Below are 26681 nucleotides of genomic sequence, written 5' to 3' on the forward strand. Positions count from 1 at the left end.
AACTGACAGAGCCACTCAGACACCCTTAGAGTTCCTCTTTTGTAATGTGTGTGCTTATTGCTGTAAATTTCCCTCTGGGAAACTGCTTTAGCTGTCCCACAAAATTTGGTATTTCATATTTTCATTTTCATTCAGTTCCGTGTATTGATACCCTTTAATACTTCCTCTGTCATCCATGGATTATTTAGGAGTGTGTTGTTTCATTTCTAATAATTTGGAGAGTTTCCTTTTATCTGTTATTGATTTCTAGTCTCATTCCATTGTGGTTAGAGAATGCATTCTGTATGATTTCAGTTCTGCTAAATTTGTTGAGGATTTTTTATGGCCCAGTGAACTGTCTGTCTTGGCATATGTTCCATGGGCACTTGGGAAGTACGTGTATTCTGCTGTTGTCGGGCGAAGTGTTCTGTAAATGCCCATTAGATCCTATTGGTTGGTGGTTGTTGAGTCCTATATCCTTGGCAATTTCCTGTTTTCCTTTTAAATGAATTATTGAGAGAGAAGAGTTGAAGTCTCCAACTATACCTGTGGGTTTCTCTGTTTCTTCTTTCTTTCTTTTTTTTTTTTCTTAAGGTTTTATTTATTTATTTGACAGAGTTAGAGCCAGAGAGCACAAGCAGAGGGAATAGCAGAAGGAAAGGGAGAAGCAGACTCCCCACTGAGCAGGAAGCCTGATGCAGGGCCCGATCCCAGGCCCCTAGAATCATGACCTGAGCCAAAGGCAGACACTTAACCATCTGAGCCACCCAGCTGCCTCTTTTTCTCCTTTCTGTCCTCAGTTTTTGGTTCACATTATTTGTAGGTCCATCATTGGGTTCATGCACAGTTGAGATTCCTCTGTCTTCTAGATGGATTGACCTATCATCATGTAATGTCCCTCTCTGTGTCTAGTAATTTTCTTTGCTCTGATGTCTACTTTATCTGATAATAATGGAACCACCTCTGCTTTTGATTGTGTTTACAAGTTATATCTTTTTCTATCCTTTTACTTCTTTTTTTTTTTAATTTTTTTTTTTTTAAGATTTTTTTTTTTTTTTTTTGAGAGAGAGAATGAGATAGAGCGAGCATGAGAGGGGGGAGGGTCAGAGGGAGAAGCAGACTCCCTGCCGAGCAGGGAGCCCGATGCGGGACTTGATCCAGGGACTCCAGGATCATGACCTGAGCCGAAGGCAGTTGCTTAACCAACTGAGCCACCCAGGCGCCCCTATCCTTTTACTTCTAATCTGTCTATATCATCATATTTGAAGTGGGTTTCTTGTAGACAGGCATATCGTCAGGTCTTTTTTAATTTTTTAATCCACTTTGCCAACCTCTGTCTTCTAGTTGGCATATTTAGATCATTTATATTTAATGTAATTATTAATATGCTGGGGCTTAAGTCTAACATCTTGTTCTTTATTTTGTTTTCTTTTTCATTTCTCTTTCCTCTTTTTCCTGACTTCAGATGGGTTTTTAAGCCTGTATTTTAGAATTCCAGTTTTATTTGTGTATAATATTTTTAGTCATATCTTTGTGGTTTTAGTAGTTGTTTTCAGGGTTTTTTGTGGCCGTCTGGGTATGATATTATATATACACGGCTTATCACAATCTAGTGGTGTCATTGTTTTATGAGTTCAAATGAAGTGTAGAAAGTGTACCTCCCTCTATATCCCTTTATCTTCTTCATTTAAAATCAAATTGTTTTAAATATTTTCTCTACATGTTTAGAACCACATCAGACAGTGTCATAAGTTTGGCCTCGACCATCAACCCTAAGTTAGAAGACCCAGGAGGAGAAGGGAAGTCTGCTTTATTAACCTGTACTTTTTTTTTTTAAAGATTTTATTTATTTGACAGAGAGACACAGCGAGAGAGGGAACACGGGCAGGGGGAGCGGGAGAGGGAGAAGCAGGCTTCCCGCCGAGCAGGGAGCCCGATGCGGGGCTCGATCCCAGGACCCTGATCATGACCTGAGCCGAAGGCAGACACTTAACGACTGAGCCACCCAGGCGCCCCTAACCTGTACTTTTTATTCCATGTTCTGTCTTCTTTCCTAATGTCTAAGATCCCTTCTGATGTCACTTCCTTTCTCTGTAGAGAATTTTCTCTAGCCATTCCTGTAGGAGATAGACTGTCTTCATTCCCTGCAACTGAGAATGCTCCATTTCCCCTTCGTTCCTAAAGCGTGCCGTCCCCGGACACAGGGCTCTGAAAAGTGTGTGCCCCTGTTCTGCCCCCTCACCCCCACTCCTGATGAGAAACCCTCTGCCTTCAAGTGGTTTTTTTCCCTCCTTTTATTCTGGCTGCTTTCAGGATTTTTTCTTTGTCTTTAATTTTGAGAAGTGTAATTATGCTGTTTTGGCGTGGTTGTATTTGGGTTTCTCCTGTGGGCTCACGCTGCTTCTTAGATCTGTGGGTTGAAGTCTCTGGCCATATTTGGGGCATTTCAGCCATTATTTTCCAGGTCCCTTTTTTCATCTTCCCTTCCCTCCTCCCCTTCTGGGATTCTTGGGCACAAACAAGAAGGCTTCTGTTTTATGTTACCTGTCCCCGAGGCTTTCTTCATTTCTCTCCATTGTTCAGATTGGTTCATCTCTTTTGTTCTATCTTCACGGTCCCTGGTCCTCTGCCTCCAGCCCACCTGCCCAACTTTAATTCAGGTGATTGCATTTTGCAGTTTCAGACTTTCCCGTTTGGTCCTTTTCTGCATCTTCAGTTTTTGTAGATACTTGGCTTCCCACCGTCCCTGTCACGTTCTGAGTGCCCACTAAAGTCGTCTGAGGATGGCTCCTGGAGAGCCCCAAGCGGGTAGTTCCATTGTCCATCTAGGAGCTAGTGTCTGTTGGTTATCTTTCCCCATTTCGGTCTAAGGGATTCCGGGTTCTTGTTGTGAGGGATTCTTTTCTTGAAACCAGGATGTTTGGGTATTATCAGACTTGGAATCGTACTCTGATCTCTGTTACAGCAGGGCCCGTCTGAACACTGCCGTGGCAGGGAGGGGCCCCGGTCCCCATGGACCCTGCTGACGCCAGGATGGGGAAGTGGGCTGGTGCATCCTCTCTTGGAGGGAGCAAAGTCTGGGCTCCCTGGTGGGCCTTCTGTGAAACCCTGGGATAGAGCTGGACGTTGACATGCCTCGCAGTCTGCAGGGGTGTGGCTGGGCTGCAGTGTGTGCTGCATGTTTGGGTAGAATAGAGCGTTCATTGTCTGAATTCTCAGCCCTGCTCAGCTGCCCCTCTCCTGACCCTTTAGAGAGAGTAGCTTTCATTGGGGCTTTTTTGGTCTGCATGTGGAGGAGTTCTCAGGTTGTTTGTTCTTTGCCCCAAGTTTGGGATGTGGGAGCCCAGAAGGAAATCTGGGGTCCTCACTGGCTGGTCAGCCGCCTTCTCCACCTTCTGGCTTTGTCTTATGTTTGTTTTACCTATGATGTCTGGGCTCTGTAGTTGCAGCTAGTGGGGAATAGATAGGAGTACGTCTGCTCCACCTTCCTGGAAGCAGGTGTCCGAGAGTCAATTTCTTGTGTGACTGAAGAACATAGCAGCAGGGCTGGCTGTTTGGAGGCTCAGCAGGACAGCCCGGGAGTGGTCAGCACAGGGTGATGGAGCCGAGGAGCCGCCCTCGCACCAAGGCAGGGTCCTGCCGAGCTGAGGTTCTCTGGATCAGAGTGTTCCCGACAGGGTGTATACACCTGTTCTCAGCATCTAGGAAGAATGGCCCCCACGTGATTCTGGCTGTCCTCCGTAAATACCACGAGCCAGGCAGTGATCGCCCCGAGCCTCAGCAGACCTCTGTGGTGGCCCGTCCCCATTCTGGGTAGAATAGCAGCAGGAAAGGGGCACGTGCGTTTCCCCAAGCCACTGCGGCCGTCACTGCCCCCATGTGAAAAAGCTTTTGTTTCAAGAAAGCAAGAAGGGTTTGGAAAATGTAGAATTTCCTTTTAAGACTTAAACAGTGCTGAGGTGTTAAATGCATGCAGGCTGTGGTCCCCACGGCAGCTTGGATGGGCACAGCCGGGCGTTCCTGGCCCCCACGCGCCCTGGGAGTCAGCGCTGGGCTGGGGCCTGTACGTAGGCGCTTCTTCAGCCCTCCCAGAGGTTCTGCCTGCGACGGCCGGAGGCCCCCTCCCGGCCATCCTGTGCTGTCGCCGCTCAGTTAGGCCGACACGAGGTCAAAGTGTGACCTCGCGCAGCCGGGTGTCCCGGGCCGCGGTGCACTGGCGTCCCGGACGTTGGTGGGCCGTGGCGCATCCGCCTCGCCCAGCCAGCATGAGCTCTCAGGGCCAGGGTCGGCGGGAGCCCAGTCTCCTGTGTTACCCGACAGTCCTCCAGCCTCTTCCCCACGACGGTCACCGTGACGGGAAACAAGCCCGTCGTGCCCGACAGAGAGCCCTTCCTTCGCGTGTCAGTTGGAAATATGCTGTTAGAAGCGCCTTGCGTAGCGGGCGCTGCGGGAAATGCTGGTGACGAGTCAGTAGATCTGTGTTAGCAGGGGTCGGGGGGCCTGCCGAGTACCCCATACAGGACGGGTGCAGACAGGCAGTTCGGAGCAGGGGGCAGCCGTCACCCCTGCCTCAGCGCCCCCAGCTCCTGTCCCCTCCTCACACGGGACACGGGGCCCTTCCACACCAGTTCCTCAGTCGCTGCTTGAATCCCCTCCTTAACTACTTCTCATTTGCTTTCCGATTAACTTACCCAGTGCCTTTTCAAGTCAAAATTTGTGTCACTGGGACCTTGAAAGACATTTATCTCTAGATTATGAAAAATTGGTGCACTGGACTAATACACGCATAATATGAATTTTATTCTTGTTTAGCTGTGATGCTAGTAATATTCTCAGCTTCTGTTTGTTGCTACAGTGTGTGTTTCTGGCTGTAAAATATTACTTATTTTTACGTATATCAGAGATTTTTATGATTTTTCCTCTTCTCTCCTCCGGGGAGTCCCTTCCCCTTTCCATAAACTGTGGCCTCCGTGTGGCTGTGCCCGTCTCTCCTCACCCCTGCAGGATTCTACGGCCTGGACGAGTCCGACCTGGACAAGGTCTTTCACCTGCCCACCACGACGTTCATCGGGGGGCAGGAGTCAGCTCTTCCTCTGCGGGAGATCATCCGGCGGCTGGAGGTAAGGGCACGTGGCGGCGTCCGTGGAAATCTCGTGTGCTTGCCTGAGACCTGTGTTGGCTGGAGGCCTCCCAACGGGCTGGTTATTTCTCTTGGTCCTCTGTCGTTCTAAAGTGGAAGAAAGAGAGGAGCTTTTTTGTTCTTTTATAGATAAAAATTTATGCTTTTCATTTTTACCATCAACCATAGAGGAGAACAAGCGTCTCTGTGCGTTTTGGTCTCTGTGGGAGCTTATTTCAGGTGTGGGGGTTCCCCGGAACCCGCTCCAGCCGCCGGGGACGAGGCGCCTTGGGCCGCGGCTAGAGCGGGGCTCCCCCGCCCAGACAGAAGTCTGCTGCTCGCCTGCTCTTCTGCTGTTTTCCTCTTTCCCTTCTCCTTTCTGGACCTGGTTCGCGTGGAGCCTGCTGGGCCTGCCGCGCACACGCGCAGCAGCTGTGTGGGGGGCTCCGCTGCCACCTCCCTGGGTCCAGGCCTCGTCCGTAGGGGGTGGGGGGTCCGTGCCAACGCTGCCCAGTAGGACAGACGGAGGGAACAAGTACTCTGGACGGGGCTCCCCAGAAGGCATCGTGCCGTCACCTGGGGTGCTGCCGGGCGCGCATGCTCACTCGTGGGGGCACCTGGCGTCCTTGGCACGCCCTGGCTGCATGACGCCCAGTAGTGGGGCTCTCCATGCCGGCCACCGGCACTGCCGCTCACACCCCCATCCGTGACTCGGGCGTGGTGAAGGGGACCCGCTCTAGCCAGGGGGGTCTGATCAGAATGCTCCCACTGCTGGTGCCGCACGTGGCTGTGGTGGCCTAGGAAGGTCTGAGTGTCTGCTGGTGACGTGGTCTTTAACGTGCGACAGGCGTCCTGTGCTGTCAGCATCTCAGCTCGGCCTTCATCACCTCCCCACAGGCTACTGGGAAAATGTGGACACTCGGTGCCTTGGTGCCAATGTGAGGGTGTGGACACTGGGAGGGGTGGGGAGGGGTGGGGAGGGGGCAGGATTAGCCAGTGGACCGACCCAGGACCTGGGTCGTCCTTTTCCTCCGTTCGCACTGGCCTCACCACTGACTGCAGTGTCTAGACCCGCCCTGTCCCGATGTGGCCGGCAGTTGAGTTCTGGAAGCGTGCAGAATATCTGAGTGACTTAAGTATTGAAGAGAGAACGTGTTGATGCATTGACAAAATGGAGTCTGAGAGTTGATTCATCTCTGTTGGAAAAATTTAAATTTCCCCCCGTGGTCATGTTTTGTTTCTCTGGGACATTTCTGACCTAGGGGTTCCCCTGGCCTGGACCCCAGAAATGGCACCCTTTGTAGACCAGTCCCCCTCCAGATGAGCCTGTCTGAACCTCTGTCCCGCCCGTGGGTGTCCGGGGCATCTGGGGCTGGTCTGTTTGTCTGGAAAGCAGAGGTTGGAGCAGTCTGCATGAGAGTTGGCGCGGTGCACCCGCCCCTCCTTCCCTTCCCCTACACGGTCTCCAGTGGGGAGCTCAGCCCTCCTCCCAAGCCAGAAACCTTGTGGGCATGCCGGCCCTTCCTCTGGGGGCACCTTCAGCACCTTTCCTCCTGCAGAGTGGAGTGGGGGTGTGCAGAGTCCCGTGCTTGGCCTCCTCAGCCTTGAGTCCCCCATGGCCCTGAGCCCGGCGTTTGGAGGGCCAGAGCCCAGCGGCTCTCACTTTCAGCCCAGGAGTCGGGCTCTGGTTGTGGGACCTTGGCCATAGCTCCCCCTGACCCCAGGGCACCCACATCCCAGCCTGTGTGCCGTGTGCACGGCTTCCAGGTCTTTGGGCAAAGTTGCTGACTGTGGTGTGTACATTCACACGTGTGTGCGCACCAGGTTGCTGGCGTGAGCCGCTGGGACCACAGGCCGGCCCGGGACACCGGTGGCCTCTGAGAAGCTAGAGTAGGTGGGGCTTCAGAGCGCCCTCACGCTGGCTCTCGCTGGACGGAGAAGCAAAGAACCAGCCCCTGGAAAGGCACGGCCTTTTCTCCTGGGGATTGAGCCAAGACCAGTAAAAACAACACGTGATCCAGGGCCCGGTAACCACGAGTCCAAGTTAATAGCTAGACTCATGCCCGTGGTGATGGAGACACCCTAGTTTCTGGACTTTCCACCTCATCGTTTCCTTCCAGCTTTTAAGTTGTTCAAGTCAGGGAAATAGTGCCCCTGGGGTGCAAGGAGCCTTGTTCACCTCCCCTCCCTCCCTCCTTCTCCCTCCCTTCCCCTGTCTTCTCCCTTCGCCCATCCCCCTCCCTTCCCCTGTCCTCTCCCTTCCCCTCCCTCCCCTCTTCCCTCCTCCCCTCCCTCCCTTCCCCTGTCCTCTCCCTTCCCCTCCCTCCTCTTCCTTCCCTTCCTCCCTCACCCATCCTCTCCCCTCCCTGCCCACCCCCCTCAGTCCTCTTCCCCTCCCTTCCTCTGCTTCCCCCTCCATCTCTCCCCTTCACCCTGCCCCTCCTCTCCCCTCATCCCCTCCCCCTCCCCTTCCCCATCCCCCCTCTCCCCTTCATCTCTCCTTCCCTCCCCTCCTCTCCTCCTTCTCCCCTCCCTCCCTCCCCATTCCCGTCCCTTCTCTCCCCCGCCTCTCCTCCTCTCCTTCTTCGGTCCCTTCTCCTCCCCCCTCCCTTCCTCCACCTTCCTCTGCTCTCCCCGCCATCTCACTCCCCTCTGACCTGGCCTTGCAGCTCAGATTTAGGCCCCAGGAAAATCTTTTTTAAGCTGATGGAGGAGGGTTCCTGTTAACAAGACACTCCGGTTGGGCCGAGTGACTTGTTCTGTGGCTCAGTGGATCTGGGACCATGGGGCTCAGGCAGAAGAAGCAGGGGCTATTGCAGACTCTGAAGCCAGGAAGTCAGCCTGGATGGCCCAGCAGGCCCATCCCCCAGGCTTCTTGCTCCCGGTTTGCCACCTGAGATGTTGTCATAGAAGCAGCCAGGCCCTTCCCAGCTCCGCGTCCTCTTGGTCCTTTGGTGAGATCCTCCTCTCCTGGCCGGGATGATGGCGCGTGTGGTGCCTGGCGGTTAGTGTGAGCTCAGGCAGACCTGCCTCTGTTTCCTGATCATGGAGCTACATGCAGAGATGCCCACCCTCGCTCTGAAGGGCACACCCCCGCCCTGCACCTTGCCAGCCGGCTCCATGTCTGTTGTGAAAACCAACGGAGCATGGACGGACCCTCTGAGCAGAGCCTGGCGGTCTGAGTGCTTGGACGGTGTGGCTGCTGGAGACGGTTTTGGGGTCTATAAAACCTCCCTATGCCACACCAGGGTGCTTCCTTCTTTAACTCTGGTGCTGATTTGGGGTTTGCTGTCACCCTGGACGGCTGGTGGGTGGAGGCAGAAGAGGGGCCCTGGTCACCTGCCTCAGGAAGGCACGGGCCCCTGCAAAGGCCCCCACCCTGAGGCCGGGCCCTCCTGTGGCCTTCCTGTCATCTCCCACTCCAGCTTCCTTTCCACTGAGCCTGTGCTTCCCACAGGACACACGGCCTCTTTCTGAGCTGTAACGGGAGCGTCATGGATGGGACACACCTGCTCTGTTCAGGGCCCCCTGTTTTGTAATGTGTGCAGTACACTTCTGTAGGACCCAGCCTTCCCAAGAGGGCTCATTTATTAAAAGAATTTAAAATCCAAACACCTGCGAATCTTAAGTGGCCACTGAGCTCTGTCACCCACCGGCAGCACAGTCCCTTTCTCGTGGCGCTGGCCACGGTCTAACCTTGAGGTCAGGGAAGCTGGCTTCCCAGAATCGTCCATCCCGTGGCTGGTGCCTCCATCTTCCTGCCACAAAGGAAAGCGCCTTGGCCTCACAGTTCTTGCTGTCCCCTCCCTGCTCGCCGGGCTCCGTGTGACCTGCGGAAGCGTCTTGTGGGCCTGCTGGGAGTGAGGAGGCTGCAGGCCCAGGCCTGGCACCAACCCCATCTCCGCCCCGGCTCCCGGCTGGCTCCGCTGCCTTTGAAGGGAGGCCCCTGTTCCCGCCAGCTCCCTGGCTGGATAGGCGGTCGATCCCCCAGGGTGAGCAGCGCTTGATGGGGGTGTGTGTGTCTGAACAGATGGCCTACTGCCGGCACATCGGGGTGGAGTTCATGTTCATCAACGACCTGGAGCAGTGCCAGTGGATCCGGCAGAAGTTCGAGACACCCGGGGTCATGCAGTTCACCAGCGAGGAGAAGCGGACCCTGCTGGCCAGGCTCGTGCGGTCCACCAGGTGCGGGCCGTGCGGGGACGGGGGCAGGGCTGGGCACCGTGCTGGGCCATCCCCGCGGGAGTGTGGGATGCCACAGCCCTGGCAGTGGCGCTGGGCCGTGTGACCTGGTGGTCCCTGGCCAGGTTTGAGGATTTCCTGCAGCGGAAGTGGTCGTCGGAGAAGCGCTTCGGTCTGGAAGGGTGCGAGGTGCTGATCCCTGCGCTCAAGACCATCATCGACAAGTCCAGTGAGAACGGGGTGGACTACGTGATCATGGGGATGCCCCACAGGTACGCGCCCGCCGCCCTGGTGACCGTCCCCGCAGGCCCCACCACCACCCTGTGGGGCCCCAGCCAAGGGGGTTCGGGGAGCCGAGGCCGAGGGCAGAGCACTCCCCCCAGGGCTGTTTACCACCCGCCCTCCTCGCACCGCCGTGGCCTCGGGCTCACCCCCCTCTGTGTCCCAGGGGGCGGCTCAACGTGCTTGCCAACGTCATCAGGAAGGAGCTGGAACAGATTTTCTGTCAGTTCGATTCCAAGCTGGAAGCCGCTGATGAGGTGAGGCACCTGGTTTCTTCTCGAGAAACCCACCCGAGACCCTCAGCTCCACTTGCCGCTCAGGACAGCCGTGCCCTCAGCAGGCCGGGGGCCTCCACACTGTCACACAGGTGGTGGCCAGCGGGTCACAGTCCTCCCGCTGGGGGCAAGGCCCTTCTCCCGGGGCCATGGATGGGAGCCATCTGGGGGAAAACCTTCCCACGCCTGCAGGAATGGGGGTTCTGGGAGTAGAAATGGCACAGAGCAGAGGGGTCATGAAGCCTGAGCATCTCCCTCCCTCCGAGGATAAAGCCCCATGTTTGTGTGTCAGGGTTCTGGGGACGTGAAGTACCACCTGGGGATGTACCACCGGCGGATCAACCGCGTGACCGACAGGAACATCACCCTGTCACTGGTGGCGAACCCTTCCCACCTTGAGGCCGCCGACCCCGTGGTGATGGGCAAGACAAAGGCGGAGCAGTTCTACTGTGGGGACACGGAGGGGAAGAAGGTAAGGTCGCGGGGGCCGGCCAGGGCAGCCATGAGGCCACAGTGTCCGGGACGGGCTCCGAGCCCCAGTCACGTCTTCCACCTCGGGGTTGTGGAACTGAACAAAGTATTCTGGACAGACTGGGGCGGAATCCTAGATAGTGACCCAGTCGCGCCTCCAGAGGTGCTCCCTCCCAGGTCGCGAGTTCCAGAGCCGGGCAGGGGGTGGGCTGCTCCCGTCATCACACCTGTGGTGAAGCCAGGCTTGCAAATAAGAACCTTCTCTGGAGGTGAAAGACGGGGCTGAGGTGCAGGTAGATGGGGGTGCTGGGGGCAGAGTGGGGTGCCCTGGCCTAGGGGTGTCCTTAGAGGAGGCAGACTCTAGAGGTGGAGCCAAGTGTCAGCCTACTTGAAGGTCCGTAATTCGAAGTACCGTGGGTCTGCTAGTTCTGCGCTCGGAGAGTGACCCAGGAGACTGCCGTCAGCGGCAGTGGGTCTGCGGTGGTGGGTCTGGGCCAGGCGTGGCGTCGGGGCCGGACGTGTTTCCTGCACTGATGGGTACCCCCGCCCTCGCAGAGAAAGGGCCTGGCCCACAGGGAGCGGGGAGCCTGTCAGGATGTGAAGGTCACGGCCCTGGGAGCAGCAACGACATGGTGGCTGCGGGGGGTGGTGGTGGTCACCAGGGCCTCTAGCACTCCGTCGTCCTCGGCTAGGACACGGCCTGTGGAGCCAGGTTGGGAACGAGGTTGCAGTAAAGTCTGTGCCATGTCCTCGTTTGTAAGTGAGACCAAAAGCCCCTTGACCAGTGCTCACTCGGAGTGCTGGCCACGTCCCGGAAAGCAACGAGTCACCAGGTGAAAGCCGAAGGACGTCGAGCATGCTCCAGGCGATGGCAGCCGTCCGTCCCCCCATGAGACAGGGGGCCAGGACAGGCTGGTTAGCCCCACGTGCTCACCAGGCACTCATTTTCGGGAGGGTTCTTTCCTGGTGTGCAGAGCCCACCCCTCGAGCACCCACCTCCCTGTAGGAGCCACTCAGACCCTCGCCCGCCCCCAGCCATGGATCCAGACCCCACAGTCCTTCACACCTGTTCTCCTTGCTGCTTGTCCAGAACCCCCAGCAATTAGCTGATTTCTGTTAAACTGAAAACTCAGAGAGCTAGCGTCTGTTACGTGACCTTCCACATTTCAGAAAACTTATCTACTCTCTGTGCACGGGACCACGGTTGTTCTGTGACCTGGGAGAAGACAGGGCCTGACCCAGTAGGGCCCTGGGGTGTTTGTGGGGAAGCAACCCCCAGTGCAGGAGGGCGGCCCGCTCACTAGGGTGCCATCAGACACAAGGAGCGGCGGGCCCCATGGTGTCAGCACCGAGCACCACGCTGAGGGAGCCTCGGGGACGGCCGTGCAGCTGGGCAAGGGCCCCAGTGTGGCTTCCCCAGGAGGTCCAGATGGGAAGCTCCCCAAAGCGCCCGACAGTGGGAGGCCGAGCGTGTGCGGAGAAGGCTCTGGCAGGACTCCCCATGGCCTTCCTACCTGCCCCTCCGAGGAGGCCCCTGCATAAACCTGTCCCAGTGAGCATCCCTGCGGCCAGAGGCAGGACACAAGGGTTCCATTTTGTCCCTGGAAAGGACACGGTAAACCCTCCCCTCCTGGCAGGGGGCACACGAGGGCTTCCGGGAGCAGGGGCAGCGGGAGCAGTGTCTCGCGGCGCGGGAGGTGTCCGTGGATGCGGAGGGAGGACGGCACTGAACAGAGTCGGGTTGCACGCAGCAGCATCGCGTCCTCCTGTGGACGCAGATGCTGAGCAACACCTGTGTGCGCAGGCTGGTCTCCCCGGGCGTCCCTGCAAGCAGGCTCCTGGAGAAGTGTCTCCTTCCAGGCTATGCGGGGGCCACCGTCCAGACGACACGGGGCCCCCACGCCGATTGTGGGACGATGGGAGCCGTCCAGTGTGATAGAAGTCAGTTACGGCCGACTGAATAGAATAGGAACCGTGAGCACACATGAATGCAAATAAAAGGCAAGAAGGGGAGGCTCTTGCAGATTCCTGTAGGAGGGACACCTGGCAGCACCCAGGAGAGGTTGCTGCTGCCGCCGGGCGGGGGCTGGTGAGGAGCGGGACCCAGAGGTTCTCATGACCGAGGGGGAACAGCGAGGGGGAGGGAGACACTGTCCAGGAACACCGGGACGCCCGCCGGCGTGGGGCAGGCCAGCTGGGGTGTCTCCCGGTGTGGAGTGCGCCGTTCATGGGGGTGGTCACGAAGGCCTGTCTGGGCCGTGGGGACAGCAGAGGCTGTCCCCCCGCCCCGGGCAGAGCCCGGCCAGCCTTGCCCTCCTGCCGGGAGGGTCCCACGGGCCGTGCCCAGCATGGCGTCCGTGGGCTCTGTAGCAGACGGTGGCTGAGTGGCAGGTGTGCCGATGGCGCAAGGCAGGGCCCGGGCGGGGTCTGGGGGTCATGTGTTCTCCTGCCACTTTGGTGTTTGTTTGTTTTGTTTTTTAAGATTTTATTTATTTATTTGCCAGAGAGAGAACACAAGTAGGCAGAGAGGCAGACAGAGAGAGAGGGAGAAGCAGGCCTCCCGACGAGCAGGGAGCCCGATGCGGGGCTCGATCCCAGGACCCCGGGACCATGACCTGAGCCGAAGGCAGACGCTTCACTGAATGAGCCACCAGGCGCCCCTCCTGCCACTTTGTTTTTGTTTCTAAGTTTGAAATGATCTCAAAATGCACTATTTTTGGAAAAGCAGATTGTGACTCAGTGTCTGGTGTGGCCTGCGGCTGTTTTGCATTTGGGGTCTCCTTTGCACGTCTGCAGGTCATGTCCATCCTTCTGCACGGAGACGCCGCCTTTGCCGGCCAGGGCATCGTGTATGAGACCTTCCACCTGAGCGACCTGCCCTCCTACACGACTCACGGCACCGTCCACGTGGTCGTCAACAACCAGGTAACCGGGGCCCCGGGACCACGGAGGCCACAGGCCTCCTCCTCAGGGCTCTGTGCTTACAGCCGTCTGACGTAGAGTGACACGTCTCAGTTATTGAGGACAGTTCTCTGATTATAAAGATATGTCTTTTATAAAAGATGTGGACAACGCAGGAAATGTTTTTTAAAAAAGGAGAGATTTTGGTGATGTTATTTAAGACAGTGACATTACCTTGGAATAGTTTCTTCCAGCTCCACAAGCATATAGATGGCTGTTCTTATTGAAGAAATTGAGGTTTTATACACGGTGTTCTACCCATTTCTTACTCATCTCATTATTATCTCACGTCCTTATATACTCTTAAAATATTAATTTTAAAGATTTTATTTTTTTCCCTTTATCTGAGAAAGAGAGAGCGCGCGCGTGTGTACGAGCGGGGAGCGGGGGAGCAGAGGGCGAAGCAGGCTCCCCGCGGAGCAGGGAGCCTGACGCAGGACTCGCTCCCAGGACCCCGGGATCATGACCTGAGCCGAAGGCAGACGCCTCACTGAGCCACCCAGGCGCCCCTTAAGATACTAATTTTAATGGAAATATCTGTCATAGGTTGCTTCATAAAACACGTTGCCATGTTGTGAGACTTACGGGATTCTCATTTCTCACTGTTCTAAGTAATGCTGTGAAGAACATTCTTTTTTTTTTTTTTTTTTAAGATTTTATTTATTTTTATTTGAGAGAGAGAGAGAATGAGAGAGAGCACATGAGAGGGGGGAGGGTCAGAGGGAGAAGCAGACTCCCCACCGAGCAGGGAGCCCGATGCGGGACTCGATCCCGGGACTCCAGGATCATGACCTGAGCCGAAGGCAGTCGCTTAACCAACTGAGCCACCCAGGCGCCCCTGTGAAGAACATTCTTATAAGGGGATATTTCAGCCCAGTTCTGACATATCCCGCTGCCTATCGCCAGCCCGTGTAAACTGTCCTGTGACAGATACTCTGGGGCCCCTGCGGGCAGGTACTGCGCCAGGCCGCAGCAGAGAGACAGCGTGCTCCCCGCCACCTCGGAGCTTGCACGGGTTTCCCCGAGGGTTTGATCTCTAAGTGCAGATTGATGGTCCAGTAGGCAAATGACGGGGACCATCGGATCCAGGCAGGGAAGGGGTCCCTGTGTCCCAGGGACGGGATGAGGCCATCCGCACTGAGTTTGGTCAGTGCACGGCCATCGGCCAGCTTCTGTCGGGCCCCACGTGCAGGAGGAGGCCACTGGAAGGACAGGAGCGAGGGATAGCTTCATTTGCAGAGGTGATTTGTTTGGGGGTGGGTGGTGCCTAGAGGAAGCAGGGACAGTTGCAGCTGCCCCCGCGGGGCGCAGGAAGAGCGTAAACATCGAAGTCAGCGCGGCAGCCGTTCTGCTGTAAAGCCGGAGAGCTCGGAACGTGAAAGGTCGGGCACGAACATAACATGCAGTGGGACCTACTGTGTGCTGGGTGCCAAACTAGGCACGCACAGTAGCTCCTACCGCGGCCACTGTGCCCTGGGTGGAATCGTTCCAGTTCTCCAGAAGAGAGACTGGAGCAGAGAGTGGATAGCTTGCTTGAGAGTCAGTATTCGATGTGCTTTGTTTCAAAGAACGGTATCAGGAAGAATTTTGAAAAAATGCCAAAGACACTGAAAGGTCTAGAAACCCACAAAAAACCCATCACTGCAGTAGTCTGAACAGACGACCAAGAACAGAGTAGACTCCTTGCTTGTGGGTTGGGGCTGCCATGCTAACAGGAGAACAGTCTTCACTCTGGAGGAAGGGCAGCCGAGGTCAGAGTGACTGGAAGCCCAAGACACAGGGTAACTCACTAGAATCTAGGTAGAATTTTCCGGTGGTTTCCAGACTGGGGGAGACCAGTAAAAGGTAACCTCTTCGGGATCCTGATAGGCTGCCGGACACCTGCAACATTTTGTCCTAGGGAACAGAAAGGACAGGCTCTAGTCCTGGGAAAAGGCCTGACCAGATTCTCAGCCCAGTCTCGGGAGGCGTCCGGCAGCACTCAGTGCAGACACGGGAATTAGATGAGCTTTTTATTGCTGTCCTCTCCGTATGGTAGAGTCCAGCCGTGCCGGTGCGCGTTCCTCCGGGCCAGGACAGGTGCTGCGGGCACACGCTGTCCTCTCCCTGCCCGCCGCCACCGTGGCCGGTGAATGGAGGAGACCTGCAGTGCGGGCCGCACCCCCCCAGCGAGACCGCTCCACGTGCACCCGAGTTCATGGGGGTCGGTTCCTCGGCCTCTGCGTGGTTCTCAGTGGTATAGTCCGTCGCCACGGTGGGTGGGAATTTGCATCGTTCCCAGCTTGGCGGTGAGGACTGAAGTCACTGTAGAGGTTCACAGACAGATTTCGGCATGCACGTCAGTTTCTCACTCCGTGAGATTACCGAATGCACGATAACTGGGGACTGTACCCAGAACGCCCGCGCCGTCTGCAGTGAATGAGGTCGCCGGCCTTACTGGCCTGGGTGTTGTCAGACCTGCCGGCCTGCAGTATAGCACATGGCTCGCTCTTCCTTCTCCTAAAGGCTAAAGACGGGGGCGTCCTCTACGGAAGGGGGCTTTGGGGAGGCTGCTGCTTTTATTGCTGAAACTCGAGAGTTCTTTATACGTTCTGGATGCAAATCCCTTATAGCAAAGATGTGTTTGCAAAGGTTTCCTCCCATTCTGTGGCTTATCTTCGTTCTCCTACCATTATCTTTCACAGACCAGGAATTTTTTGTGCTGGTGAAGTCCAATTTATGATTTTATTGCTTTTGCGGATCATGTTTTTGATGCCAGGTCTAAGGAAAGTTTGCCTGACCGAGGTCACAAAGATTCCCCTCCAGCTGCTGGAAGTTTCACAGCTTCACGTTTTGTGTGTAAGTCTGTGTTGCATTTGGAGTTTGGAAAGGGATATCGATATCCCTTGTTTCAGGATAATCTGTTGAAAGGACTGTTTTTGCTGGAAATGAATTGACCACGCGTCTGCGGGTCTGTTCTTCTCCACTGATGTGTGTCTGTCCGTTCGGCCGACACTGCACCCCCTCGATGACCATGGCTCTGCCATCAGTCTGGAAACTGGCGCGAGTCCTCCAACGTTGTTACTTCTTAAAGTTGTTGTGGCGATTCTGTCCCTAGCTTTTTCATACACATTTTACAGTCAGCTTGTTGATTTCCACAAAGAAAACTCTGCTAGTGTTTTGATTAGAAGTCTGTGGAATCAGTATGTCCATTTGGGAAGAATTGCAGCCTTCACAACACTGAGCCTTCTGATCTGACAGTACGATACAGTTTCCCTCGTAGGTATTTTGTAGCTCTCAGCCTATAGATCCTGCACATGTTGTGAGGCTTACTCCTAAATATTTGATTGTTTGGGGGCCATTATAAATGATACTTTGTAAAAATTTCAGTTTCTGATGGTTACCAGGATGTAGAAATAGAATTCAGTTTTGCGTTTTGTACCCCACAACCTTATTAAACTCACTTTCAGTAATTTGTTTGTGATGCTGTGGAATCTTGTATAAACAGCCGTGTCTCAACGAGAGACGATCTTGTTTCTTCCTTTCCAACGCTTGTAGATAAGTGTCTTGTATTCCTGTCTCTCAGCCTGCTGTGTGGCCAGCGCGGTGCATGAGTGGGCAGCGTGGACAGCCCGTCCTCGTTCCCGATTTAGGAGAAAAGCTTTCGGTCTTGGCCTTTCACTGCAGTGCTTACTGAAGGTTTTCTGCCGTGTCCTTTGCGGGCTAAGGGAGCTCTCTTCTGTTCCTGATTCGTGGACGGTATTTATCACAAATGGATGGTGGTTTTTGTCCGATGCTTCTCCGCGTCTGTTAAGATGACTCTCTGGTTTGCTGGTGGCGGATTCCATCCTGAGTGTGGAGTCTTGTGTCTGCGCTTGTGTGTTCTTGTTGCGTCTGCCTGGGGTTGGTGTCGGAGTCGGTCGGGGTCGTGCCAGCCCTGGCAGGTAGGTGGGGGACTGCTCCCTCCCGCTCTGTTTTCTGGACAAGTCTGTGTAGGACTGGTGTTAACTTCCTCTGTAAGCGCTCGGTGGAATCTGCCAGTAGGGGACCTCTGGGCCTAAGTTTTCTTTACGGGAAGGCTCTTTCCCTTTGTCTTCCGTTTCCAGAAGCTCGGTGAGATGTGCCTTGGCATGGATGTCTTTGGGATCAGCCTGTTTGGGGTTTGCTCAGCTCTTCTCTGTTTGTTTTAACAGCTTTCCTGAGATCTAATTCACACACCACACACTTTGCCCACTCACGGCATACAATGGAGCTGCTTCTAGTGTCTTCACAGACACCACAGCTTCCGCCCCAGTTGTAGAACATGTTATCATCTCAGGGAGTTCTGCGTCCCTTAGCCGTCCCGCGCCTGCCCTGTCCTTCCCAGCCCTAAGCAGCTGTTATCGTATCATAATCGGGACTTCCTCCCTTTAATGCCCATGCAGTATCTAGTGTATGGCTCTGGCAAGTTCCGTTCCCCCATTTATCAGGTGAGGGACATTGGAGTTATTTAAGCCTTCTGGCTGTTACTGTGATGTGGCACTGCTCTGGGCACAGGTGTCCGTGTGGCATGTACCCGGGAGTGGGATTGTGGGTCACGTGGTGGCTCCGTGTACCCCTGTGAGGGCCCAGCACACTGTTTTTCAAGGTGGCTGCACCGTTGGGCCTGCCAGCAGTATGAGGGTTCCAGTTCTCCCTCCTCTTCGTGACGCCCGTTCTTGTCTCCTTTCTCTCGTAGCCACCGAAGTAGATGAGAACTGGTGTTGGCTTGCATTTTCCTAGTGACTGATGACGTTGAGCATCTGCACACGTGTCTTTTGGCCTTGTGTATGTCTTCTTTGGAGAAATGTCTACAAAGATCTTCTGCCCGTTTTTAGTTTTTTTAATTTTTTTTAAAAGATTTTTATTTGAGAGAGAGAGAGAGACAGCGAGAGAGGCAGAGGGAGGAGCAGGCTCCCCCGCCGAGCAGGGAGCCCGATGCGGGGCTCGATCTCAGGACCCCGAGATCATGACCTGAGCCGAAGGCAGGTGCTTAACGACTGAGCCACCCAGGCGCCCTTAATCAAAAAATATACATATTTTTTATTTATTTTGAGAGAGCTAGCACACAAGTGAAAGAGCACAAGCAGGGGGAAGGGCAGAGGGAGAAGCAGGCTCCCCGCTGAGCAGGGAGCCCGACATGGGGCTCGGTCCCAGGACCCTGAGACCATGACCTGAGCCGAAGGTAGGCGCTTAACCGACTGAGCCACCCAGGCGCCCCTCTTCTGCCCGTTTTTAAATTAGATTGTCTTTTTATTATTGAGTTGTAAGAATTCTTCATGTAGTGTGGATACGAGCCCTTTATCAGGTATATGACTTGCAAATACTTTCTCTCTGTGGGTTTTTCACTTTCTTGGATGTCTTTTGAAGCACAAAAGTTTTGTTTTCTCGCTCCTGTGTTTTCCTCGAAGCTCTTAATGTCTGTGACCCCCTGGTGTTACCTTCTGCATGTGGGGTAAGGAAGGAGCTTCATTCTGTTAGACGCGGACACTGCCTGTGGAGAAGATCTTTCCCCCACCCAAGTGACTTGGCATCATTCAGCGTCCCCAGTCTGTAAATTTACAGCTTTTGACACACTTGGGGGATTTTCAAACATTATTTCTTTTTTTCTTTAAGCCACGGCCTTCACCCCTTTTACCCATGCTCTCCACCCCTCTCCTCTGGCAACCACCAATATGTTCTCTTGTGTCTGTGAGTTTGGGTTTTGTCTTGTTTTAGGGCTTTACATACAAATGAGATCATACAGTATTTGTCTTCGACTTATTTCGCTTAGTGTAATGCCCTCCAGGTCCATATGTGTTGTCTCAGACGGAAGATTTCCTTCTTTGATCTCTGAATGATACTCCATTGTGTATCTATACACCACGTCTTCATCCATTCGTCCGTTGATGGATACTTGGCTATTGTAGATAATGTTGCAGTAAACATAGGGGTGCATGTATCTTTTTGAGTTAGCGATTTTGTTTTCTTAGGATAAATACCCAGAAGTGGAATTACTGGATCACACAGTATTTCCATTTTCAACTTTTTGAGGAACCTCCATACTGTTGTCCAGAGTGGCTGCACCAGCTTGCGTTCCCACCAACAGTGCACGAGGGGTCCCCTTTCTCTGCATCCTCGCCAACATCTGTTGTTTCTGGTGTTGTTGATTTAGCCATTTTGGCAGGTGTGAGGTGGTATCTCATTGTGCTTTTGATTTGCATTTCCCTGATGATCAGTGATGTGGAGCATCTTTTCAGGTGTCTTTTGGGCATCTGGATGTCTTCTTTGGAAAAGTGTCTGTTTGGGCCCTCTGCCTATTTTTTAATTGGATTGTTTGGTTTTTGCTGAGTTGTATCAGTTCTTCATATATTTTGGATATGAATCCCTAATCAGACATACAATTTGCAGATATTTTCTCCCATCCCATAGGCTGCCTTTTCGTCGTTAATCGTTTCCTTTGCTGTGCAGAAGCTTTTTAGTTTGACATAATCCCACTGGTTTATCTTTGCTTTTGGTGTCAGATCCCCAGAATCACGAAGACTGATGTCCAGGAGCTTATTATGCCTGTGTTTTCTTCTGGGAGTAAGAGGTCTTACATTCAAGTCTTTAATCCATTTTGAGTCTATTTTTGTGCGTGGTATAAGAATGTGGTCCAGTCTCATTCTTGTGCGCGTGGCCGTCCAGGTTTCCCAACGCCACTGGGGGAAGAGACTGTGCTTTCCTCGTTGTATGTTTCTGGCCCCTTCTTCATGACTTAACTGGCCACGTAGGCATGGGCTCTGGGCCAGCGTGGGTGTGTTCTTGTGCCAGCGCCACGCTGGCTGGGTTGCTACGACTGCAGGATCGTTTGGAGTCAGGCAGCATCGTGACACCTCCAGGGCTGTCCTTCCTCCTCAGCAGCTGTGGCTACTCGTGGTCTTGAGGTTCCGTGTACGTTTTAGGACTTGTTGCTCTATTTCTGTGTAAAAACGCCCCTGGCATTTTGGTAGGGATTGGGTTCAATCTGTAGATTGCTTCGGGCGGTGTGGACATTTTAATGTTAATTCCTCCAATCCATGAGCATGGTGCGTCTTTCCATTTGTCTGTGTCGTCTTCAGTTTCTTTCATCAACATGGTACAGTTTTCAGAGGACAGTTCTCTCACCTCGCTGCGTTTACTCCTACAGACGCGATTTCTTATTTCAGATACTCACTCAGCCCCGCATCTCCTGTTTCTGGGTCTCCAGTGGCACTAGCTAGCATCAGACCTGTTGTTACAGCCTCCCGTTCCAGTCAGGCTCTCCATTGTTGAGATTCGGGGTGACCTCAAGGTCACGGGTTCTTTCCTCTCTGCCCCCGTTCTGCTGTAGAGAGCTCCATTCAGGTTTTCCCCCCCAGTTTTTTGTTTGTTTTTGTTTCTTAGAGCACGAGTAGGGTGGAGGGGCAGAGGGAGGAAGAGAGAGTCTCAAGCAGACTCCTACACTCAGCACAGAGCCTGACGCAGGGCTCAATCTCCTGACGCTGAGATCGTGACCTGACCCAAAATCAAGAATGGGACGCTCAACCGACTGAGCCACCCGGATGCCCCCAGCATTTTTTTATTTTTCAGTTCTAAACTTTTCACGTCACTCTCGTTTCTTTTCTTTTATGTCTTTGCTGAGAGTTTTTATTTTTTCATGTGTTTCAGGCGTGTTCATGATTTTCATCGAAGCATTTTTATGATGTCTTTTTTAATGTCTTTGTCAGATAATTCTAACATCCGTGTCATTTTGGTGTTGGCTTCTGATGATAGCTTTTCTCATTCAACCTGAGGTTTTTCCAGTTGTCGGTTTTCAGATGAAACCAGGACATCTTGGGCTTTGTGTCGAGACTCAGATCTCACTTAAATCTTCTGTTGGGGGTGCCTGGGTGGCTCAGTTGGTTAAGCGACTGCCTTCGGCTCAGGTCATGATCCTGGAGTCCCGGGATCGGGTCCTGCATCGGGCTCCCTGCTCGGCGGGGGGTCTGCTTCTCCCTCTGACCCTCCCCCCTCTCATGCTCTCTCTCTCTCATTCTCTCTCTCAAATAAATAAATAAAATCTTTAAAAAAAAAAAAAAATCTTCTGCTGGGACTCACCCCCTGGGCATCTCAGTTGGGGGTGGGAGTCCAGGTTCCCCACCCGTATCTTCCATGCCCCAGGGAGGGGAGGGCAGGCAGGGCGGCACATGGGCTCTGGTGCTGCTCTGCACCTGGCCTCCCCTGGCACCAGGGAGGGGTGGGTGCCTAATCAGCTCATTGCCGCTGGCCTGGCCCCCCACCCCAGCCTTTGTTGGTGGGGGTGGGGAAGGCCGTGAGCTGGCAGGGTAGTTATTAATCTAAGAATGTTGGCTTCTAGGGGCGCCTGGGTGGCTCAGTGGGCAGAGCATGCGACTCTCGATCTCAGGGTCAGGAGTCCGAGCCCTACGTTGGGGTAGAGATTACTTTAGAATAAATAAATAATTTAAAAATCAAAACCCTCAAAAATAGAACAGTATTAATTTTTAGGAAAAAGAAAAACTGTATTTTGAGGGTCTTGTTCTTGGTCCTCTGGTTTTTCCTCGTCTGTTCCTTCTGGTGTGTCTGCGCTTCCTGCCTCTCTAGCGCCCAGGCTGGGGCACGGGAGGGGACAGACAGTGCTGGGACCTGTCACTGAGTCGTTCCTCGGAGCCTGAGGTCCCTGGCTGGTCTGCCTTCTTCTGTCTGCCGTCAGAGTATCGTGTTTGTACTGCATGTGACGTCCTGGGTTTCTAGCTGCCCTTGGCAGGAGGAATAGGGAAAAGCTCATCTTCATCTTGCAGAAGTGGAAGTCCCTATGAGAACATTTGTTTTAAGTATAAATTCAATTTCTTTAGTAAATATAAGACTCTCCAAGTGACCCGTTTGTTCTTGAGTGGCTCTGATGACTTCTTTAAGTGGTAGAATTTATGGTCCAGGAGTCTGTAATGTTCTGTTCTTAGAGTCTCTCGTTCCTGATCCTGATAATTCAGGTCTTTTCTCTTTTTTTCGTAGTTGGTCTGGCTGTAGATTTGCCATTCCTTTCAGAGGAACAGCTCTGGTTTCGTTGCGTTTTCTGCATTTCCCTGTTTTTTAGTCGTTGATTTCTGCTCTTTGTTAGCCCTTTCCTTCTACTTGCTTTGGATTTAATTTAGCCTCCTCTCTCTGGTTTCTTAGATCACTGATTTGAAACCTTCCTTCTTTGCAATGTAACATTTAATAGCATTCCAGTATAAGGACCACATGACACAAATACAGTGTAGGTGGGCCGTGGGTTTGTCGAGCTTCTCGTGACAGAATGTGACGCATTTTGGTGGCACTTAAGTGAGACCGTGTCCAGGGACGAGTGTCGCAGGATGGCACAGGGTCTGGAAGCTGCCATACCAGCAGTGACCCCGGAAGCCGGAAGACCCCTGGGAGCATGAGAGCTGTTTTACCAGAATCAGGGATTCATGTCGCAGGAGTGCGCTGGCAGAGTGGGTAACAGCCACCAGAAAGCAGACCTCGGCTGAGTGACAGGAAGACCTTCCAGCAGTCAGATCGGCTCCAGCCGGGGACCAGCTTCAGGGTTGGAGGAGACGGGGCCCCAGCCGGGGATGACGAGAGTAAGCCATTTGGCTCTGGGGTCTCTGGCACTCACACCAGCAGCTCCACTTAGTGGGGTCTTCGCACTGGTACACCCTGCTGGATGTCCACCCAGAGCGGTCTTTGAAGACCTCACTGCTGCACCGAGACCAGAAATCAGAATTTTCATCACTAGGTCAGTAGGGAGCTGGTTAAATAGTTAATGGTGTACCCATACGTGTGTTAGAAGACTTAAGTGAATTAACTCATGAAAATCAATATATATAAAATGCTCAGAATAGTGCCTGGCCTGTAAGTAGGCACTATTAAGTGCCACCTGTGAGTTAACTGCAGTGAAACTATTTAGAAGACTGTTGAATGGTCCACCAGATCTATTAGGCGGAGGAAAGCAGAGAGCAGTGTGCGCACACACCTATCTCCCTGTGTCCACACGTGTGTGCGCGCACATCCACATGTGCTCGAAGACACAGAAGTTGGTAGTGGCAGTGGATATTTGGAGGGCGGCCAGCGGACCGAGGTCTTGTCAAAGCAGTACACGTCCCATGAAGTTCTAGAAACAACGTGCATATCGTGACCACCTGCTCACAGTTCCCTACAGTCGTTTTCCTAAATGAGGAGACCCGGACGGGACGATGAGATTGTTCAAGACGTGTTCATCAGAATTCTCCCCGGTACATCGTTCTTTAATGTTCTCGTCGGTTCCTGACCGTTTCTGACCTGTTCTTTAGGCAGTGTGTTCAAGAGATTACGTAAAATTCCCAGACGTCGTCAGAGCTCCGGTTCTGCTCGAGTTATCTTTAATCTCTACACCGACTTGGACGCCACAGATCGTGACCTGCTGTGGGGGTCAGGCCCGTGACATCTGTAGCAGGAGAAGAGGCGCTGCTTCCCTGATGCTCCCCCGTTGATCTGAGACCGCGCCTAGGATTTGACCTTCTGAAATTCTCTCCTGAGGAAGCTTGTCAGATGCTCAAGATTTGTCTGTGTTTGTCAAAACCATGATTGCACTACTTTGGAAAGTAGGAAGGAAGCCACGTGTCCGACACCAGAGGTCTTGGCGTACATTTTGGCAAAGTCATAGGAAGCAGTGCTGTATAATCTGAAAACATTTAACACCCCGGAGAAATGGTCAGAGTCTGGGGCGAGGCGGTACGGGGCACGCACTTGCTGCTGGCCGGAGCGCGAGGGGGCCCCCCACGGCCGAGAGCAGTCCGCTGGCGTCGGCGGCCTGCGGCTCAGTGCTCCCTTCCTGGGTGCGCTCAGTGTTCACTGGAGCAAACCTGTGTGGGAATGTGTCCACCAACGGGGAGCGGACGGACGCCAGTGCCGTGAAAACCAAGGAAGGCGGGCAGTCTTCCAGATTAAGGGAGACGAGAGAGGGCACAGGGTGCTGGATTGGACACTGGGCCGGGGCAGAAAGGTCGGGCGGGCGTCACGAGGCAGACAGAGTGTGTGTGGAGACAGTGGGTCAGGTGACCCACTCTGGGACGTGGAATTGGTCAGGCTGGTCAGGGAACGTCCCTGTTTTAGCAAATGCGGACTCCCTGCAACTTAGCCCTGCATGGCTGGGGAGGAAGAGCGTGGACCGCAAAAGGAAACAAGTGACAGGTGGCAAATCTGAGTAAAGACTCTGTGGGAATTCTTTGTGTTATTCTTTCAACTTTCTCAAATCTGAAATTGTATCAAAACTGTGAAGTAGCGACAAGCCCAAGAAGATCGTGTGTGTTGTTGAAGGCCCGCTGCAGCAGAAGTGGGTCATGTTCCGGGAGCTGAGGCGTCAGTGACCACTGTGGTATTATCAAGTGTGTGTGGTGTGACGTGTTTCGTAGACATCAACAGTAAGTGCAGGTTACAAAGTTATGAATATAGACTTTTTAGTACCTCGACAGAGTAAGGACTATCATGAAGGCCTTAAATTTGCCTTTCCAAGAAACAGTGCTCATAATGTTAGCTCATCATGTTAAGTGAACAAACTGCTGAGTTATAGAACAGCGTCCAAAGTTTTAAATATGTATTACATATACACGGGCAAAGAAAAACATCAAAATATTTACACTGTAGCTAGCGGAAAGACACGTAACTTTGTTTAAATTAACTTTATATTTTTATACTGTTTTCTAAACTGTATGTGTTGAACATGTATGAAATTTATTTGCAGAATAGGAAACAACAAAACAATAAAAAAACAAAAACCCAGGGGCGCCTGGGTGGCTCAGTCGGTTAAACATCTGCCTTTGGCTCAGATCGTGATCTCAGGGTCCTGGGATCGAATCCTGAGTCAGGCTCCCTGCTCAGGGAGCCTGCTTCTGTCTTTCCCTCTGCCCCTGCTTGAGCACTCTCTCCCCGTCAAATGAATGAATAATCTTAAAATTTAAAAAAAAAAAACACACAAAAACCTGAATAGCCACTTGGGGACTCAGGAGGGCAGGCTTGGCCGGGTGGCCACCAGCTAAAGGCGCTCCACCCCACCCCCCACCGCCAGCGCCCAGCCCCGCCCAGCAGCATGTCCCTTGCAGATCGGCTTCACCACGGACCCGCGCATGGCCCGCTCCTCGCCCTACCCCACTGACGTGGCCCGTGTTGTGAACGCCCCCATTTTCCACGTGAACTCGGACGACCCAGAGGCCGTCATGTACGTGTGCAAGGTGGCAGCCGAGTGGCGGAGCACCTTCCACAAGGACGTGGTGGTGGACCTGGTGAGTGGCTTCCATCTGTGGCCGTGGAGCCGGGGCGGGCTCCCTGGGGGGGCAGGCTCACCACCGTGGCTCCCCACACGGGCTCCCACACACAGTGGACCTGCCAGCATGCATGGGCCTTTCCGGGGTCACCTGGCTGCCCCTCCCCAGGGCTCCTGAGGCCCTAGTCTGGGGTCTTGTGCCAGGGTGTCCCCAAGTCACTCATTTCATCTCCTGTAACAGCGACTGCTGCGAAGGAGGTCTAGATGGTAGAGGAGGTACACTGGGGCGCTGTGCAGGAGAGCGGCAGGTGCCGCTGGGTCCTGACGCCGGCGTGTCCCTGCTGTGTCCAGGTGTGTTACCGGCGCAACGGCCACAACGAGATGGATGAGCCCATGTTCACGCAGCCGCTCATGTACAAGCAGATCCGCAAGCAGAAGCCGGTGTTGCAGAAGTACGCCGAGCTGCTGGTGTCCCAGGGCGTGGTCAACCAGCCCGAGTACGAGGTGTGTCCCCGGCTCTGGCCGGGAGGGGTAGAGAGAGGCCAGGCGGGCCGGGGCTCCGACTCCGAGCAGGCCTGCAGCCAGCAGATGTGGCGACGAAGGCAGGGCCAGAGACGGTGACACGGCGGGCTTCTCGCGGGCCTCGGAGTGGTGGTGCACGCGGGGGAGGGGGCCTGTGCGGAGCGCCCCCTGACGGCTGCGCTGTGCCCGACCCTCCAGGAGGAGATCTCCAAGTACGACAAGATCTGTGAGGAGGCCTTCACCAGGTCCAAGGACGAGAAGATCCTGCACATCAAGCACTGGCTGGACTCCCCCTGGCCTGGTGAGCCAGGGACATCACCTGTGTGCCTCCCGCCGCCCCCACCACACCCCCTGTGGGCCCCAGTTGGTTCCTGGAAGAGTGGCGGCCGTGTGGCAGTTTATCCTCCTGTCCTAGGCTTCTTCACCCTGGACGGGCAGCCGAGGAGCATGACCTGCCCCTCCACGGGCCTGACGGAGGACATCCTGGCGCACATCGGGAACGTGGCCAGCTCCGTGCCCGTGGAGAACTTCACCATTCATGGAGGTGAGGACGCCACTGACCTGTGGAGGTGTTGGGCCACGTCCGTGGACTTCTCTCCAGCGTGGGGCAGGCCCCGTGGTGGAGGACAGGGTGGGACATCACAGCTGCTGGCCGGGC

At 54.1% G+C, this 26681-nt stretch overlaps 1 protein-coding gene across 2 annotated transcripts in view; it reads left to right on the forward strand.

The window, feature by feature from the left end:
• OGDH (oxoglutarate dehydrogenase) overlaps window positions 1–26681 on the forward strand; it is a 71755-nt gene that overhangs the window by 38303 nt on the left and 6771 nt on the right. For both annotated transcript variants that reach the window (XM_044919972.1, XM_021703754.2), the window contains 10 exons: window positions 4984–5099; window positions 9129–9283; window positions 9406–9552; window positions 9729–9819; window positions 10130–10309; window positions 13105–13233; window positions 25341–25520; window positions 25853–26005; window positions 26222–26324; window positions 26439–26567. In XM_044919972.1, the coding sequence (XP_044775907.1) occupies window positions 4984–5099; window positions 9129–9283; window positions 9406–9552; window positions 9729–9819; window positions 10130–10309; window positions 13105–13233; window positions 25341–25520; window positions 25853–26005; window positions 26222–26324; window positions 26439–26567 (1383 nt within the window). The remainder of the gene's footprint in view (window positions 1–4983; window positions 5100–9128; window positions 9284–9405; window positions 9553–9728; window positions 9820–10129; window positions 10310–13104; window positions 13234–25340; window positions 25521–25852; window positions 26006–26221; window positions 26325–26438; window positions 26568–26681) is intronic.

This window comes from Neomonachus schauinslandi, chromosome 12, assembly GCF_002201575.2.
Source record: "Neomonachus schauinslandi chromosome 12, ASM220157v2, whole genome shotgun sequence".
Lineage (NCBI taxonomy): Eukaryota > Metazoa > Chordata > Mammalia > Carnivora > Phocidae > Neomonachus > Neomonachus schauinslandi.